The sequence below is a fragment of the Glossina fuscipes genome, unplaced genomic scaffold, assembly GCF_014805625.2.
Source record: "Glossina fuscipes isolate IAEA_lab_2018 unplaced genomic scaffold, Yale_Gfus_2 2, whole genome shotgun sequence".
Classification (NCBI taxonomy): domain Eukaryota; kingdom Metazoa; phylum Arthropoda; class Insecta; order Diptera; family Glossinidae; genus Glossina; species Glossina fuscipes.
Window position 1 is genome coordinate 33,405,633 of NW_023998416.1, and position 19,098 is coordinate 33,424,730.

Here is a 19,098-nt window from a genome sequence, read left to right on the forward strand (position 1 = left end):
GACTAAGTGGGATAATTGATTCCGCTGTAAAGAATGCTCTCCGCACTATTCAGGAAACTCCGGTAACGGGATGAGTTTAAGAACATCTCTACAGTTATCCATCAAGTGCCTGTTGCTTGCTTTGTGCAAGTAGATATAAATTGGAAAATCGAGTCACTAAAATGTAGAATATCAAAATGAAAAATGGACTACAGTCTGGATTTGCTGAACTATCGAACTTGTCTTCGATAATTACATGATTGACTTACAGCCTCTTCAGAATAGGAATGTTAGCTTCTTGAAACTTTGATTAATATCCATGCGTGCACGGATTTGCCATACACAAGATACAGGTGGATTTCTAGGGTAGGATTATATTGAACCTCAGGATTTGCAGGAGTGATAGAACGCTGGATAGTAACTGCATCATACTCAAAAAACACTAGGTCTAGAATTTCATTATTATTATCCATAATATGTTTAGTTGAAATGAGACCATCGAAGAACATGTCGAGGCGGCCATTCAACGGAATAAGTCTTTTTCCATCATCGCAGAGTAGCCAAGGCTCTTGAGGTAGGTTAAAGTTATTCACTACAATAAAGATATCTTTGCGTTTCAACGGGCAGGATATATCCTGAAGATGTTTTATGTGTATATACAGATATAACAGCAAAGGAATATGCGAAGAAGAGACATTTGTTTTTAAATTGAATTTCACGGTGAATTGCTAAAAATTCACCATCAACAGGTGTGGAGGGCGCAAACTGTACTTCGTACTTCGAAATGACGGAATGACACTCATAAGAGCCCTCGGCCTACTCTTAACAAACGATCGGTACGAAAAACTTGATATTCGCCACAAAAAGTTCCTCGTCCTTCATCTGAAGTTTGATCCATGTTTACCTATTGTTAGTTTACATAGATTCTTGCCTCTGTATTTGTGTTAGGCGTCAACGCGCTGACGAAGGATTGTCTGTCTACTGTGGAGGTGCTACCAAACCCGCTGCTTTAGATTCCCATCAAATGGTTGTGGTAACTGCAAGGATATCTATTTTTATATCGCGGTTGTCAACTTGTGAATGCAATTTTCTCATTTAATTTTTCTTTGCTCTTGTTTACGTCCTTTGATCTGCGAGTCTCTCGCTCTATCTTAAGCTTCAGAGCAACTTACCACATTTTTTTTGTTCCCTGCATTGCAACCATTTTGGGAGCATAGCATAAAGTTGTTTTTAATTGAAATCGCTTGCTTGTCATTTATTTTAATATTTATTACAATTTGCTACTTTTGCGGTTTTCTTTCGCTTTCATGTCCAATCTTTGTAATCACCTATATTTCGCTTATTTCGTGCTACATACAAATTGGCAAACAATGTGCTATTTAAGCATGGAAACAAAAGCAGTTCAACACTACTTCCGTCAGTGCCGAGTCTTTTATGCAATGTAAACCATATTTCCGGCCGTAGGAAGTATATTATCTGTTTTTCTTCGTCGCTAATTTAAATCAACTCACTAACACATTTGATATTAAAATTTTGTTAAGACTAGCGTTACTGCAAACTTTCTTCTGTTTAACAACAATGTGGGTCGTTTCTAATGCACTCCTTCCGTTTATTATTTTTTTTGTTTTTTTTGGCCTTTTTCCCGAAAAAAAGCTGACTTTTTGTTGTGCAAAAAAGTTGGTTCTTTTTGCTGAAATTTAAATTATTTTTATCAAAACATTTTTTTTTTTCATGGATTATGTGGACATTTTATCTCGATTAGGAAGCCAGGGTAAATATGTTAGATGACCTAGCTGCGCCTGAATACTTCACCATTTGGTTAGTTAGTTGGCTGTACTTTTGGCTTACCACGAAAAGTTGATGTGTGATCAATAAGGCCCGGGAATACTTAAGGAAAACATTTCTGCCATGAAATACAACTCTATTCAGCGTAAAGAGTAATAGAGTAACAACGAGGCTTTTATGACATTTCGTTACATATTTTATTGCAACGATTTGTTAAGACTCGCAAAATACAATTCAGTTTCTCTAATGACCTCATCATTGGATCCACATCACTGTACCTCGAACATTCTTTCGCGATATGCAAGCAAACAATAGCCGCTGACACCTATAAGTGAAGAATGTGTTGCAATTCGAACTTCACTGTAAGCAATTTGGAAGTTATAGCAATCGACTTGAGACACGGTCTGTTATATTGACGAAAGAAAACTTTTTTTTATATGCCATGCGCTTCAATCGAACCAAAGGTGCCACTCAATTGTCGTTGTTTCGTATTTGAAGATAATCGGCGAATATCCTGCGCACCCACATAAGAGAAAATCACGACTTTTCTGGCTAAGTGTAACCTTTCTGATCGCATTGTCCCGCTTCAGCCGTTTTTATGTGATCAGCCATTCAAAGGATGCCCCCTATACAGGCACGATGATGGTTAAGAAATATTACATATAGAAAGAGATGAGAAAAGGAGTGGTATATGTGTATGTTCGACTTTAAAAAATGTACACATTGGGCGCGGTGGCATTGTTTGAGCAAGACTGTGGTTGACCCATGCTCCGTTCCATTTTGTCATGCATATAGCATAACAAAACCTTCTTTATTGCAGTTAACCAGATTCAAGCAGCCATCCGGATCAGTAGTACACTGAAGACCTACCAGTAGTAAACGTGTTACCCACTTAAAAAATAGCCAACTGATATCCTTGGGATGTCAGTTATTTGTTACAGCTTCAGTTTTTAATTATTAAAAAAGTTTTCACGTTTTTTGTTGTTTTCACTTGGGCAGTCACTACGTCTATTATCATAGTTTCTTTGTGAGCTCGTTTGAAATCAGCAAACGAGCCGAAAAATTGTTTTTTTTTTTTCGAGAGAGAGGAGTTTCAATTACATTTACTAAGTCAAGAGTTTGAACGACATCTTTTGTCGGTGAAAACATTGTTAAGTGATAACACAAAATTCAAATATATTTATTGGAAAGGAACTGCAGCAATAGTGACTCGTAAACGAATGATCGATCCGCAATTTTTTAAAAATAAGATGCATTTTTTTTATGTTAAGTCCGGGGAATTATTGATCGATCTGTTAGGTAACGGCTCGCTATTTACTTGATGTTTGGGTTTGGGCTAACAGTTTTGTTTGGTGATTTTAGTTGTCAGGAGTTAAAAATATTTTCGTCTGCGTTTCCTTTTCGCTTTTCTATTTTTTCCTCTGCTTTTTTTAATCTTCACAATTTATATAACTATTACTAACAAATTTTCCCTCTGATTTTTTCTTTTTTTTCAGTAATAAAATGCATTCTTACCATAAGCTGCTGTTACTATTGTCGTACGTTAAGATAAACACAAATTGCCAACATTTATCATCAAAAAGATCATAGTATTGCAGAAGCCATAAGCCATTATATGAATTTTGTAAAAAGAGAAGAAAAAAAAACGTTGTTATGTTAGTTTTACGTATTCAGTGATTATGTAATGAATAATGAAACTTTTTCGGATGAATTTCGAAAAGAGAAAATAGTTGCAGTTTATGGTTGAAAAGATGCAAAAGTCAATCCACATTTTTATTCTTTACCACAATAAAAATGTTTGAAAGAAATCGTAAATGAGGATAAAGAAAAACTTAGATGTTAAGTGAAAGTCCTTAGGTAGAGAGCCAAGTGAAGCATACATTGCGTGTAACAAACTTCAGCAAGTATGTATAGTTTTGGTCAGATTTAGTAAAAGCTCCCCTTATGTCCGTTGTTAGGGCAAACAATAACAGCTAAGCTGTGGGTAAATGACTTCAAATCCTCAATGATCTAGGAAAGCACAACGGTGTGTGCCTAATACAGCTACCTGGACTTCCAGGCATCAAACGAAACGAGAGGAGTGATTGGAGGAGCCATTGGAAGCGTAGGGCGTGGCAACGGCAATTTGGAATATTTACTAAATTTTCCGGTAGAGCACACGAAATATTGAAATTAAGAGTTAGCGACATACGTCTTGAAGTTGGCTTCTACGCAGGCCATGACTGCCTAAGGAAAGGTGTTTCGAATATCGATGCATACAGACTTGCGAAGGAAATGCTCAATCGTATTTTTTAAGAATGCCCGGCTATCTTCAAAATCAAACGCCATATATTTGGCGAAAGAACTAGAAACGTATGGCCCTCCAAAGCTGAGAAGGTAGCAAAATTCATTTCCTCCTTCTCTCTGATTTTAATCGTCGTACTACCGTCCACCACCGCTTAAGGCAGGGAGTCAATGAGCCTAGGAGGACTAAGCTGGAGGATTAAGACTTTCGACTGCAACACGAACGGTCTCGCCAGGGACAGGATGAAGTTTAAGGAATCATGGCATTAAAAAGCTCTAAAGCTCTTACATTAGAGCCATATCGATTAATAATATACTTAAGAAATATATTGCAGGTTTCCTTTAGAGTTAATCAACTCCTTTTGGTAAATAATTGAAACTTTGGAAAGATGATCTAGGCGTACATACATACAATTAAATATATGTATATATATATATTTATAACTGTATATCTACAGTCGAGCTGTTGTTGATTTACTCAGTCGAAGAAAAACGAGGTACATATACTCAAATCCTACGATATGCGTAACAGAATCAATAAAAAATTAAAGCAATTTATGTGCGTTACGACGAGAGGAGGAAAGTTAATTCATCGAATTCAAAGGTAACTATGACAACTTTTTATTCCCAACGTATTGTTGATTGAAAACAAATTCCGCGGACATCGTCCCCTTCTATGCGATAGTCAACTCTACCCAGATCCGAATGCAAGTGCAAATGAAAATATTTGCCCAGCTTTACTTATGCTTTTTGCACCTAAGTGCTTTTGATTTGTTATTTATAGAGCACTTAGATATTTCTTACATATATATATATATATATGTGTACTTAAATCTTGCGCTGTTGAGCTATGTGGCGTTATCTCGAAGATTTTTAACCAGTCCTTGCGTTTAGGTGTTTGCCCTTTGCCTTGGAAGAGTACTTTTCTTATCCCTATTCACAAAAGTGCAAGTGGACAGAGGGATAGCCACGTTGTGTGTCTTGCGTAAGCTGTTCGGGCGAATTGTGACTCAGCATTTGGCCTTTGCCATTAATTCGTTTATTTCCCCGCACCAGCATGGCGTTCAGAGAGGAAGATCTACGGTCACCAATTTACTAGAGTTTACTTGTCATGTTTTCAAGGCTTTTTCCAGTGGCTCTTGTACGGGTGTAATATATACTGATTTAAGCAAAGCATTTGATTTGGTTACCCATAACTTCCTTATCTTTGAACTCCAAGCCTCTGGTTTCCCTTTCCATTTAGTAAAATGGATAAGCTCTTAACTGCACCGTAGATCATTCAGGGTTTTGTTTAACTTCGTCACCTCGGATGAATTCCCCGTCACGTCTGGCGTACCTCAAGACAGCCACTTAGATCCCATCTTTTTTAGTCTATATATTATCGAGCTCCCATCGGTGATTAATTCCAGCCACATCTTAATGTATGCTGATGAGGTGTAACTGTTTTCTTCTTTCTCCGTAGAACCGCAGTCACAGCAGCTTCAAAGTGACTCGAATAATTTGGTTGCATGGTGCTCTGTCAACTTTCTGAAACAATGACAATTTTTCTTATGTTAAACTTTGTAGCTTTTTTCACCGGTCTTTTGACCGGATCAAAGGTATTTGAAAGTTTAAATCTGCAATAAAAATCATACCGCTCTCTTCCATGTCGATATTTCTTTGGCTTTAATCACTGATGATTACTCGGATCAGTAGGAGAATAGTGTAATTTTCTTACCTATACGTGAACGTCAGAAACATAGTGAATAACTATTTTATTATTATATTGCGCGATATAGTGTCTAAAAATAATTGTTTAATAGTGTAGCATAGAAAATATTTAACGTCTTTTTTCCCAAGTTAAATTAAGAGCCATAGAAAGGTCATTGCTAGTTGCGTTGTTGCTATAAGTGCTTCTACCCTAGCAGTAGCATTTTGTAAAACTGCAATCAGTAGCAATAAAGTAGAAAAAGATTGCACAAAGCCATATAAATAAAACTAAAAACATCCATAGAAAATGTTTGCAAATTCAAATGAATACATAAAGGGAAGCATGAAAAAATGAACAAAAGCCTTTGTCAAACTCCCATTCCGCGGAGCATATGGCAGAGTACGGGCGGGAAACTTTCCTTTCAATAAATCTCTTTCGTCTTGTATGTGCAATCGAATGGCAACATTTATAGATGCCAGTGTTGAATATTTTATATATTTCTAAAAAATATTTAAAATATTTAATTGGTTTATATATATATATATTTTTTTTTTTTTTTTATATGTTTCTCTTATTTAAACAGAGAATATGTTCATATAAATAATCTGCAATATTGCAGAATGCCTTTAAAAAGAAATTTTAAAATGAATTTTTCTGTTTACAAAATTCATCGAGACCTCTTTTGCGCCACTTTTGATACAAGGGTACATTAAGCTTGTGAAAGACTTGAGATAATAATTGAATCGATTTAAGTCCCTCTGTCCGTTTGTGCGACTTGTTATATTGTGTTTGCTTCACTACACCGATCATATCAAAAAAACTATTGAAACAAGTCTGCCCGTCGGTCCATCTGTCCGTTTTGTTTTCTTGCGTTCAACCTACACATGGAAAATTTTCCAATATTTTAATGAAACTTGCTACGTTGACGGTTTTGGGCCAGGGACAAACCCCATTGAAAATGCTTCAGATCGGACAACTTTTCGATCACTTTCCATATAGCACCTTATTTTGAAAAGTCGATGAAAACTGCAGGGTATTTTGCGTGGCCTACTATAATGTTTTCACTTGTGTGTATAATTTTTTTTATTTCTTTTTTTTGTTCCCATCACCATAAGATGGGGGTATAATCAGTTTTTTTTTTCCATAATGTATGTAACACCCAAAAGAAAGCTTCAGATTATGTATAAAGTATATATATTCCTGATCAGTGTGAAATTCTCAATTGATTTAGCCATATCTGTCCGTCTGTGTACCCATGTGTCTGTGTATCTATGTGGCGTTTGGTGTTGCCATTCCCCTGATCACAAAAGTGAAGATATCGACTTCAAATTTGGTAGAAACATTTGAGGTTTTTGCACGCAAAATGAAAATTGGCCAAATTGGTCAGAGCAGATGCCCGCAGCGAAGGGTAAAATGAACAATCGTTTTTCTGAATATAAATTTGTGGGTTTTTACCGGTTACTCGGAAATAGTTAAAGCTGAAAGACTGGAATTTCCCGAACCATTCTAACCTTTACGTGCAAAAAGGGAGAAAAGGGACCATGCCCATACAAAGTTACAAGTAACTAAATTTTCTTTTTTTCACTTTTTTGCGGTTTTATGTCTATTTATCATAATCCAAACAAGGCACAATGTTTAAAACTACTTTGTACATTCCTCATATGAAGATAATGTTACGAAAATCCCGAAGCCAGTGAATTTCAGCTAAATAATTTTCCCTAATAATAAATTCCCTAAAGAAGGGAAAACCAAATGAGCATTCGCAGGCGCCTCACGCAGCTGCAGGCCGGTGAAAACGATTAGCGGAAAAGCAGGCTGGGAATAGAAATAAAACCATAAATATAGGTATAGTAACATGCTTGTAAAAATGTATATAAATAGAATATTTGTGGAAGGGGAAGTTAGTCCGGCAAGAACATAGAAGAAGAGAGTACGGCCAAAATAAATTATGAATAATCCTACATTAAAGGAACATAATTGTAAATAAAGGATTCTACTGTTAAAGAATATAATTGCAAGTCAAAGAACTTTGACGTGTATTTCTCTTGATCAAAATATCCGCGATCCAGTGATACGGACTGTATCTTGTAAAAAGCGAATTTCATAACAATATAATATCTGCATAAAAATAGGTTCATTTTAGAGCGAATGTGGAGACCGGGTTCTGGTGAATCAATTTTTTCTTAATAATACGAGCGATATGGTTATCAAATAAAGGAACTTGGAAAGTAGATTGCGAAGAACATAGCGGTGGACATGCGAGAATCGGGTTTAAGGGTTCCTAATGTAATTTTCTTACCATAGTGGTTTATTACACGGCTGCGCATCTCCTTTTATATGCGTTATAACATGGATTTGTCTTTCAATTAATAAACAAAGGGATTTCCTTTGACTAACTCCTACGCATCAGACTGTATTATTTTAAACGGCTTTCCTGTACATTAGAACAAAGTAAGTTCAACTCCGCAGTACTTTTCTCTAATGCATAGACTGCTGCCCTACCTAATCTCCAACGTTTATTATACTCTTCATTTCAACAACGTACATAGTCTCTAGGGCGTTGAAGCCCTTACATCTATTCAACTATACTTGTTTTCATTCAATTGGATAAGCCGGGACTGCAGCAGATATTGCAATTAGGGCACCGCCACCAATGGGATCCAATCGATGCTTTCTGAAAACCTGGAGAGAATTATGGAAAAATTCCATCGAATGTAAATCAGGCTTTAACCAAGAAATTAGGAAAGTAGAGCGCATTTGCTGTAGAGTATGATGAACTAAGTAAATAATTGAAAATAATGAAAAAATGTTTGCGATAAAATGATCGTACCTACGTGACGGACGCGAGAACACGCGAAACGAACATATATACTGAAAATATATATAGTATGAAAACTGACCGCTACCTTTAATATAGTTTAGGGTCCGGAAAAGAACTCGATGTTTTCACCCAATCTTTTCTACACATTACATAGTTAATTATCTGCTGTTGTGAAAGCGAAAGTTAAATTTTCCATACGTAATCACATGATTGGTCCTGTTGAGTTGATTATTAACCAGTTGAATTCTGGGAGGAGAAGCAGACATTTGAAATTTTCAATCGTGTAGGCGTTGAGTAAAACTTCCAATTTTTCTTAGTTTATTGTAAAAAGAAAAAGTTTTAGAATACAGGAAGATGTCATCGAAAAGCAATAATAAACGTAGAGAAATACCAAAAGTGTTACGCGATCGCTCAGATGATAAAACTTATAAAGTTATGAGATTTTTTGGCAAAGGTGGGTTTGCAAATTGCTACGAAATAGTGGATATGGCGGGAAATGAAGTCTACGCTGGTAAAATTATTTCGAAAAAACTATTAATGAAAAATGATCACAAAGAGAAAATAGCGCAAGAAATTTCCATACACAGGTCTTTGAGTCATCCTAATATCGTAAAATTTCATGGATTTTTCGAAGACAATTATAATATTTATATCGTTTTGGAGTTATGCAAAAACAGATCTATGATGGAATTGCATAAACGACGAAAGGCCTTAACTCCTTATGAATGCCGCTATTATATATATCAAATCATCCAGAGTGTGAAGTATTTGCATGAAAATTGCATAATACATCGCGACTTAAAATTAGGAAATATATTTTTAAACGATACCCTACACGTGAAGATTGGAGACTTTGGTTTGGCCACACGTGTCGAATATGAGGGCCAACGTAAGCAGACTTTGTGCGGCACACCGAATTACATAGCACCGGAAATTCTCACCAAAAAAGGACACTCTTATGAAGTCGATATTTGGTCAATTGGTTGCATTATGTACACTTTATTAGTTGGCAAACCGCCATTCGAAACCAGAACGCTTGTGGACACCTATTCAAAAATTAGGAAATGTGATTACAGAATGCCAAGTTACATAAGTAAATCGGCGTCTGACATGATTGTTTCAATGCTGAGGTTAAATCCCAGCGATCGACCCACTATTCATCAATTGCTGCAATTTGAGTTTTTAAACAGCGTGCCGGTCCCAAAGTTTTTGCCCACGTCTTGTCTGACAATGTCACCACGTCTCGAAACAAAGAGTACCTCAGCATCTGAGATGGATAATCAAAGAAAGCCTCTAGTCGAAATAAATGCCGTACGTGACGATGATACGTACGAATCCACTTTTCTTAAAAACAACTTGCAAGACGCGATTACCACATGGGTTAGCGCTTATCAGTGTAATGAGGATTATCACGTTGATATAGAAAGCTTAAATCAACAATTGACGAAACTTATTGAAGCCAAACCCCGTATATTACCCAGAAATTTATGTGAAGAAAATACTGATCCTGCTGCTCGGCCATTATTTTGGATATCAAAGTGGGTGGATTACTCCGATAAATATGGTTTTGGTTATCAATTATGCGACGACGGCATTGGTGTTATGTTCAACGATGCCACCACGCTTATTCTATTGCCCAATGGAATTAATGTGCACTACATCGATAAGGAAGAAAAGGAGACGTACATGACGAATAAAAAATATTGCGCGAGTTTAGAGAAGAAAATGAAATTATTGTCATGTTTTAAACGTTATATGAATCAAAATTTAGAAAAGGCTGGCGCAAATAATATTAATCTTGAAGATGATCAGATATCACGTATGCCGCATTTGCACTCATGGTTTCGTACTACTTGTGCGCTAATCATGCAGTTAACTAATGGTACAACACAGATAAATTTTGCGGATCACATCAAAATTATTTTATGTCCACGTATGAGCGCTATCACTTATATGGACCACAAAAAAACTTTTCGCACATACCTGTTCCCGACGATTATGAAGCACGGTTGGTCTAACGATTTATATCAGAAAGTCGTTTACGTACAGATGAAACTTCGTAAGATATTGGAAAATATGTGCACTTAAACAATTTCATTTATTTATTATATCCTTCTCGTACTTGCACTATTTTATTATGTTTTACTGTTCATGATATTTTGTGTATTGCTCAACATTTAACATCAATTTATTTATGCGTGCAAACACATGACTTGTATATCTTCCATTAATCATTCCAAATTATGTCTAGAAAACTTAATGCCATGCTTGCATGCCCTCCTCAGCGCTGCTCCATGTTTGTTAAATAAACTTTAACTTTCACATATTTTAAAATATTTTTCCCAATTTTAAATTATTAGTTGAAATAAAAGAAGTTGTGTCGGGCTTTAGTGGCCCTAATTTGAGCAATGTAACGATTGCCCTCTTTATCTTTCTTAGTCCGTAAGTAAAAATAGTGCATAGGCTTCAGCGGGATAATTCGTGTCGTTATGTAAAACTTAAAGGTAATATTTTCCCTTCGAGAAGTTATAAGAAACTTGTTATATGTTCGCTAACTAAAATGGGCACAAGTTATATGAAAAGGTCTCATATTCATCCATTATAGCAGGTGTGAATAATAATATAAAATTCTTGTTGATCGAACTTTTCTCCTTATTTCATCACATAAAGTTCTTTCAACAATAACTCAATACCCGTTTCCCTAGATATGAAGAAGCAAACATTGAATTGCAGACGCAAGTTTCGCGGGTTTCGTTTTAAGAAAAATCAGGACAAATCATTCAAACAAACCGTGAAACGTGTGCCCTGTTAATCAATGTTCTACTAATACGACGAAGACGAATTTGGGATAAAGTGAAACAATAGCAACACGATAGATTCATACCGTGTGTAAGTTTTGTTCGAGTCATTTAAGTTTTTATGGTCTTTCGATAATGCCGTCTTTTTTTATAGGACATGTATAATAGCTTATCGATACACATTTTCTACCTTTCTTTCTATGAATCCAATCTTCATATTAGTTATTGGAGGTAAAACGTAATGAAATCGTAACAGCTGCCTTGCAATTTTTTTCTGTTATAAGAGTCCTTTTTAGCATGTTATATGAAAAAGTTTACAGTTTTTCTCCCATATTAAGCGAATTGATTTTATATGAAACCGCGTTATAGGCAGATTGGCTGTGATTGAAAATCCACTCAAGTTCATGTCTTGCCCTGTCTAAAAACGCTATGCAGGGTGAAATAACAGGGGGACATGTATTACTACATGCGAATTCAACAAAATAGATTTAGGTAAATAGAATATTTTTTTTTTAGCTACTCCTTATAGTCTCCGCCTGGAAGGGGTGTGACCATTTCTCAGAAAAATCATTGAGAAACGCTCTGTAAGTCGGAAATGCTTCCAAAACCCTTAACGACCATCTATGCGGACTTGAATAGAAGGCTATCAACCTAAAAACAAATAAAAACATTATAGTTCACTATTTCACGTGAGACAGAGATATTTATATAACTATTTTTTAGAGTAAAGCATTATGTGGGAAGTGATCGAAAAAGTGGTTCAATCCGAAGAGTCAAAATTCTTCGGTGCATCCAATTTCGTCAAGTTTTCGTAAAAATAGCGATCTATAGGTTGAGCACAAAAGTACATGAGCACATATCAGGTGGACAGACAGACAAGCAGACGGGCACAGAAAGTGGTTTTGAATCGATTGGTTGAATTGATTGATAAATGGTCTTCTGGGTGTTGTATGAACTCACGCAAACTTAATACACACAGTAGCACAAGGGCTGCAGCGTGTAATAAGAAACTTTATAAAGCGCTCAATAAGTTTAAAGAGCTTGGAGAATGTATGCATATATTACATTCCATATGGTTGTTCGGAGAGCGATTTCGTTTCTTTTTTTCCTAATTTAATTGTATTTTTTTACAGTCCACTTCACGCTTGAAGCGCGTTGTAATCATAATGGATATACATTATGATAGTTTATACAGCAAAGCTTGGTTCCGAAGACGTTCATTCCATTGTATGCAATGTTAGTCAAATATGCACACTCTCGAAAGTAAAATTTCGGAATATTGTATTTTTCTGCTGTGAAAAAAGTAAGAACTGTTCAAGCAAGTTGAAAATCATTGAATATGTGTGGACAAGGTATATTGACAGAACGATGAACAAATACGGCCGGATAACAATTCGCGAGGTCTCTGAAAAGTTAAACTTGTTGAATTCGACCGACTATGAAGATGGGGAATGCCACTCTAAGAAAATTTGACGAGAAAAAAGGAAATTACTTTCCGAACAATGGAATATGTAGGAATGCAGTATGTCTGTCTGCATATGTAGGCATAAGCGATTTATTAATTTTTTGATCTTTTAATGCATAAATTCTTAATAGCAAGGCCCTACAAAGAGAGTAAGTCAGAATGATTTTAAATCCGCCCTCAGCTAGTACGACTGAATAAACTTCAACGTCTATATGTAAGAAATTGCGCATACAAAAATATGGAAGAAAACTTTTATTCTCTTTTTCTCTTACTTGAAACGAAAAAATGCTTGTATTAAATTTTAGGTTAATGTGTGTTAGATGCAACAGGTTATACTTAACTAAGTTAACAAAGGGTGTTGCGAAGTTTAAGTTTTTTAATTGCGTTTTTTCGATCATAAGCTTTTCCCCCGCATATGTATGTAGAGGGACTTAGCTAAATCGATTAAAAATTATAAGCTGAACATGGCTACGAAGCGACAATATAATGTATCCTCATCCTTACACGACGGTGGTGATTACAATGAAGCTTTAATAAATTAAAGAAAGTGTAGACGGAAGAGAATGATAATTAGAAAACTATGTCAATGCGATTGTACACTATGTAATTAAGATGGTGATTGAGCAATAAGTTGGTTATGTATGTAGGTTACCAAAGTTGTCCGCTGGATAAATAAACCCTAGCTTACAGTAGCGAGTGTTTGCGGGAGTAATTGATGACAGCTACAGTTAACTTAATTACTTGGTAACCACATTGCGGCCATAGAACAGGCTAACGTAACAACCCTTTCTTCGTCGTTGCCGATGTCATTTTAGAATTTGTTGCTTTCGTGGATTACTTTTCGTGCTGCAGTGAACTAAATTCATTTGCATTTTATACTTCAGGTAATTGTGTTATTAATATATGTTTTTAATGTTCTGTTTAGCTAAGTTTAGCATAACGCTGCTACACATTAGTATGACTTGTTAAAATTAAATTTTTATGGAAGATATTTTTCGACGTGAGAGGAATTGTTTTACTGTTTATTTTACAGTTTTATGAGTACTACCTCTAACTAAAGGCTCGTTTCTCGTTTATTTAGTACTTTGGTTAAGGCCAACTAAGTAGCACATTTTTTTGTCCAACAGACTAACAAAGACAGAGCTCAACATTTTGATAACATCGACGAAGATGTTGTTATGTTTTTTTTTTTTTCACAATCCTTCTTTCTCTTCCCTTTTCAATCTCTTGTCAATTGTCTTGTCTATAATCTTGTCTACATCATGTTGAATAAAAACAGACCTGAATCTGCATGATTCATTATCTGCGGAACACAAACCTTCTCCCCCAGCCTGTGAGAGTGTAACGGGTGGTACTTCAACACCACCTTCGCCTAAATCTGAATAGTCGACTCATTTGAGTGCTCCATCCTCGCCTCCATCCTCGTATGTAAGCTTTTCCGTTTTCATCGAGTTGGCCGCTAATGAAATAAATTGGGAGCCCGCCTCGTTATCGATATGCTGAAATGGCAAGGGTATCCCATCTAATCCCATGTGTGTACATCCCCTAATAATATTAGTAAAATTAACAAATCCGTCTTTCTCGCCACGCTGCACGCATAAGTGTGGTCACATCCTCTATATTCGCGCCAACTCAAAGCTCTCCATCTGCAAATCCCATTGTTTATAGTAGGAATGACATCTGCTTGTCGACAGGACCTCCCAGAAAGGCAATATTCGTGTCAAAGGTGGCTCTGTGGATAACATACATGTTATCTGGAATTTTAAGCGTGTAGGCATTTTCAAATTGGCTGCATCTAGAGCTATCTCGTGTGTTAAAGTATTACTTCCAACTGAATATATGGAAATTTTGCTAAATACATCATTACGGTCTGTTGGATCCTTAATTAAGGAATTGACTTCTCGGAATCGATTCCGTAATATTAGTTCGGTTGCTCTTTTACCCTCCAAAAACTGAATGTTTCTTCAGGCCCAGTACCATTCATTTACCAAAATGTTAGGTGTCTACACTCGATAATTCGCTCTACTTTCCGAATTTCTTAGTTGAAGCCTGATTTCCATTCGATGGAACTTTTCTACAATTCTTTCCAGGCTTTCAGAAAGAATCGATTGGATCGTACTGGCAGTGGTGTCTTAAATATCTCTGTCTCACGTGGAATAGTGAACTATAATGTTTTTATTTGTTTTTAGGTTGATAGCTTTCTATTCAAGTCCGCATAGATGGTTGTTAAGGGTTTTGGAAGCATTTCCGACTTACAGAGCGTTTCTCAATGATTTTTCTGAGAAATGGTCACAACCCTTCCAGGCGGAGACTATAAGGAGTAGCTAAAAAAAAAATAGTCTATTTACCTAAATCTATTTTGTTGAATTCGCATTTAGTAATACATGTCCCCCTGTTATTTCACCCTGCATAGCGTTTTTAGACAGGGCAAGACATGAACTTGAGTGGATTTTCAATCACAGCCAATCTGCCTATAACGCGGTTTCATATAAAATCAATTCGCTTAATATGGGAGAAAAACTGTAAACTTTTTCATATAACACGCTAAAAAGGACTCTTATAACAGAAAAAAATTGCAAGGCAGCTGTTACGATTTCATTACGTTTTACCTCCAATAACTAATATGAAGATTGGATTCATAGAAAGAAAGGTAGAAAATGTGTATCGATAAGCTATTATACATGTCCTAAAAAAAAAGACGGCATTATCGAACGACCATAAAAACTTAAATGACTCGAACAAAACTTACACACGGTATGAATCTATCGTGTTGCTATTGTTTCACTTTATCCCAAATTCGTCTTCGTCGTATTAGTAGAACATTGATTAACAGGGCACACGTTTCACGGTTTGTTTGAATGATTTGTCCTGATTTTTCTTAAAACGAAACCCGCGAAACTGGCGTCTGCAATTCAATGCTTGCTTCTTCATATCTAGGGAAACGGGTATTGAGTTATTGTTGAAAGAACTTTATGTGATGAAATAAGGAGAAAAGTTCGATCAACAAGAATTTTATATTATTATTCACACCTGCTATAATGGATGAATATGAGACCTTTTCATATAACTTGTGCCCATTTTAGTTAGTGAACATATAACAAGTTTCTTATAACTTCTCGAAGGGAAAATATTACCTTTAAGTTTTACATAACGACACGAATTATCCCGCTGAAGCCTATGCACTATTTTTACTTACGGACTAAGAAAGATAAAGAGGGCAATCGTTACCCTGCTTAAATTAGGGCCACTAAAGCCCGACACAACTTCTTTTATTTCAACTAATAATTGAAAATTGGGAAAAATATTTTAAAATATGTGAAAGTTAAAGTTTATTTAACAAACATGGAGCAGCGCTGAGGAGGGCATGCAAGCATGGCATTAAGTTTTCTAGACATAATTTGGAATGATTAATGGAAGATATACAAGTCATGTGTTTGCACGCATAAATAAATTGATGTTAAATGTTGAGCAATACACAAAATATCATGAACAGTAAAACATAATAAAATAGTGCAAGTACGAGAAGGATATAATAAATAAATGAAATTGTTTAAGTGCACATATTTTCCAATATCTTACGAAGTTTCATCTGTACGTAAACGACTTTCTGATATAAATCGTTAGACCAACCGTGCTTCATAATCGTCGCGAACAGGTATGTGCGAAAAGTTTTTTTGTGATCCATATAAGTGATAGCGCTCATACGTGGACATAAAATAATTTTGATGTGATCCGCAAAATTTATCTGTGTTGTACCATTAGTTAACTGCATGATTAGCGCACAAGTAGTACGAAACCATGAGTGCAAATGCGGCATACGTGATATCTGATCATCTTCAAGATTAATATTATTTGCGCCAGCCTTTTCTAAATTTTGATTCATATAACGTTTAAAACATGACAATAATTTCATTTTCTTCTCTAAACTCGCGCAATATTTTTTATTCGTCATGTACGTCTCCTTTTCTTCCTTATCGATGTAGTGCACATTAATTCCATTGGGCAATAGAATAAGCGTGGTGGCATCGTTGAACATAACACCAATGCCGTCGTCGCATAATTGATAACCAAAACCATATTTATCGGAGTAATCCACCCACTTTGATATCCAAAATAATGGCCGAGCAGCAGGATCAGTATTTTCTTCACATAAATTTCTGGGTAATATACGGGGTTTGGCTTCAATAAGTTTCGTCAATTGTTGATTTAAGCTTTCTATATCAACGTGATAATCCTCATTACACTGATAAGCGCTAACCCATGTGGTAATCGCGTCTTGCAAGTTGTTTTTAAGAAAAGTGGATTCGTACGTATCATCGTCACGTACGGCATTTATTTCGACTAGAGGCTTTCTTTGATTATCCATCTCAGATGCTGAGGTACTCTTTGTTTCGAGACGTGGTGACATTGTCAGACAAGACGTGGGCAAAAACTTTGGGACCGGCACGCTGTTTAAAAACTCAAATTGCAGCAATTGATGAATAGTGGGTCGATCGCTGGGATTTAACCTCAGCATTGAAACAATCATGTCAGACGCCGATTTACTTATGTAACTTGGCATTCTGTAATCACATTTCCTAATTTTTGAATAGGTGTCCACAAGCGTTCTGGTTTCGAATGGCGGTTTGCCAACTAATAAAGTGTACATAATGCAACCAATTGACCAAATATCGACTTCATAAGAGTGTCCTTTTTTGGTGAGAATTTCCGGTGCTATGTAATTCGGTGTGCCGCACAAAGTCTGCTTACGTTGGCCCTCATATTCGACACGTGTGGCCAAACCAAAGTCTCCAATCTTCACGTGTAGGGTATCGTTTAAAAATATATTTCCTAATTTCAAGTCGCGATGTATTATGCAATTTTCATGCAAATACTTCACACTCTGGATGATTTGATATATATAATAGCGGCATTCATATGGAGTTAAGGCCTTCCGTCGTTTATGCAATTCCATCATAGATCTGTTTTTGCATAACTCCAAAACGATATAAATATTAGAATTATCTTCGAAAAATCCATGAAATTTTACGATATTAGGATGACTCAAAGACCTGTGTATGGAAATTTCTTGCGCTATTTTCTCTTTCTGATCATTTTTCATTAATAGTTTTTTCGAAATAATTTTACCAGCGTAGACTTCATTTCCCGCCATATCCACTATTTCGTAGCAATTTGCAAACCCACCTTTGCCAAAAAATCTCATAACTTTATAAGTTTTATCATCTGAGCGATCGCGTAACACTTTTGGTATTTCTCTACGTTTATTATTGCTTTTCGATGACATCTTCCTGTATTCTAAAACTTTTTCTTTTTACAATAAACTAAGAAAAATTGGAAGTTTTACTCAACGCCTACACGATTGAAAATTTCAAATATCTGCTTCTCCAAGAACACCAAGTTCTTTTCCGGACCCTAAACTATATTAAAGGTAGCGGTCAGTTTTGATGATACTTTTTTACTAAATATCTTTGATTATATCCTTTTTCTTTAGAGAAAATAATGACCCGAAATCATTTTTATACCTGTTGCACGATGTAACGTATCTTCTGTGTAATGTTTGCATCGGTTGGGCGTGCAGATGGATGTACAGCACAAGGCTTAAAACACACGCACTTTTTCTGAGGAATAGTTATGTTTGCGTTGCGTTATCGCACTATTAAAATGTCAAACTATGAGAGAGCAAGCTATAGGATAGGAAAAAGCAGATTGCGGCGCGATTTCTGCAGGACAATGCTGGGGGGAAAGCAAGTGTGAAAAGCGTAACTTTCGACTACATTATCAGTTGTTTTTGCTAAACACTTGTAAAGGAAATCGTAAGCTAATTTCCAGCTACCTGACCACTCTCAGACAACTTATTTGAAAAAAAAGGTGCTCCTTTCCTTAATCTATTGAATAAAGTTCCTTCACATCTAAATGTCTAAATGTTACCGGAATGGCTTTAGTGGTTTTAAGATTTAGGAAATTTCATCTGATATATAAATTTTGAATAATTATTTTTTTAGATTTTGTCAGCTGTTGTAAGCTATGAGCATTCGACTCTCATAGAAGCAATGAAGCGACCGAAATGAGACTACCTACAAGAGAAGGCATGTATGCAGGCTTGTTTGCTGCATATGAAAGAAAGGTTGGCCAAACACCGTCTTTTGTAGAAGACCCTGACGTAAACGATGTTTATTTCAACCAATTGCATACACGTCTTTTGTCTTTTGCAAGAGTTCATTGAATAACGTAGGATTTTTAATCTGTTTAATAATTTTCGCCCATAAAGCAGGTTGTT

The 19,098-nt window shown here is 35.9% G+C and overlaps 2 protein-coding genes across 2 annotated transcripts; one reads left to right on the top strand and one right to left on the bottom strand.

Annotated features, from left to right (window-relative positions):
- Window positions 1-8,912: 8,912 nt before the first annotated feature.
- LOC119634238 (serine/threonine-protein kinase polo-like) lies at window positions 8,913-10,646 on the top strand. Its single transcript, XM_038028278.1, has one exon. It carries the CDS (start codon window positions 8,913-8,915, stop codon window positions 10,644-10,646), a length of 1,734 nt encoding a protein of 577 aa, XP_037884206.1.
- A 5,725-nt stretch (window positions 10,647-16,371) lies between these two features.
- LOC119634218 (serine/threonine-protein kinase polo-like) lies at window positions 16,372-18,105 on the bottom strand. Its single transcript, XM_038028250.1, has one exon. The coding sequence runs from the start codon at window positions 18,103-18,105 to the stop codon at window positions 16,372-16,374; it is 1,734 nt and encodes a 577-aa protein (XP_037884178.1).
- Between the last annotated feature and the right edge of the window lie 993 nt (window positions 18,106-19,098).

Coding starts and splice junctions, on each gene's coding strand:
- LOC119634218 (XM_038028250.1), bottom strand. CDS start 18,105: ATGTCATCGAAAAGCAATAATAAACGTAGAGAAATACCAAAAGTGTTA.
- LOC119634238 (XM_038028278.1), top strand. CDS start 8,913: ATGTCATCGAAAAGCAATAATAAACGTAGAGAAATACCAAAAGTGTTA.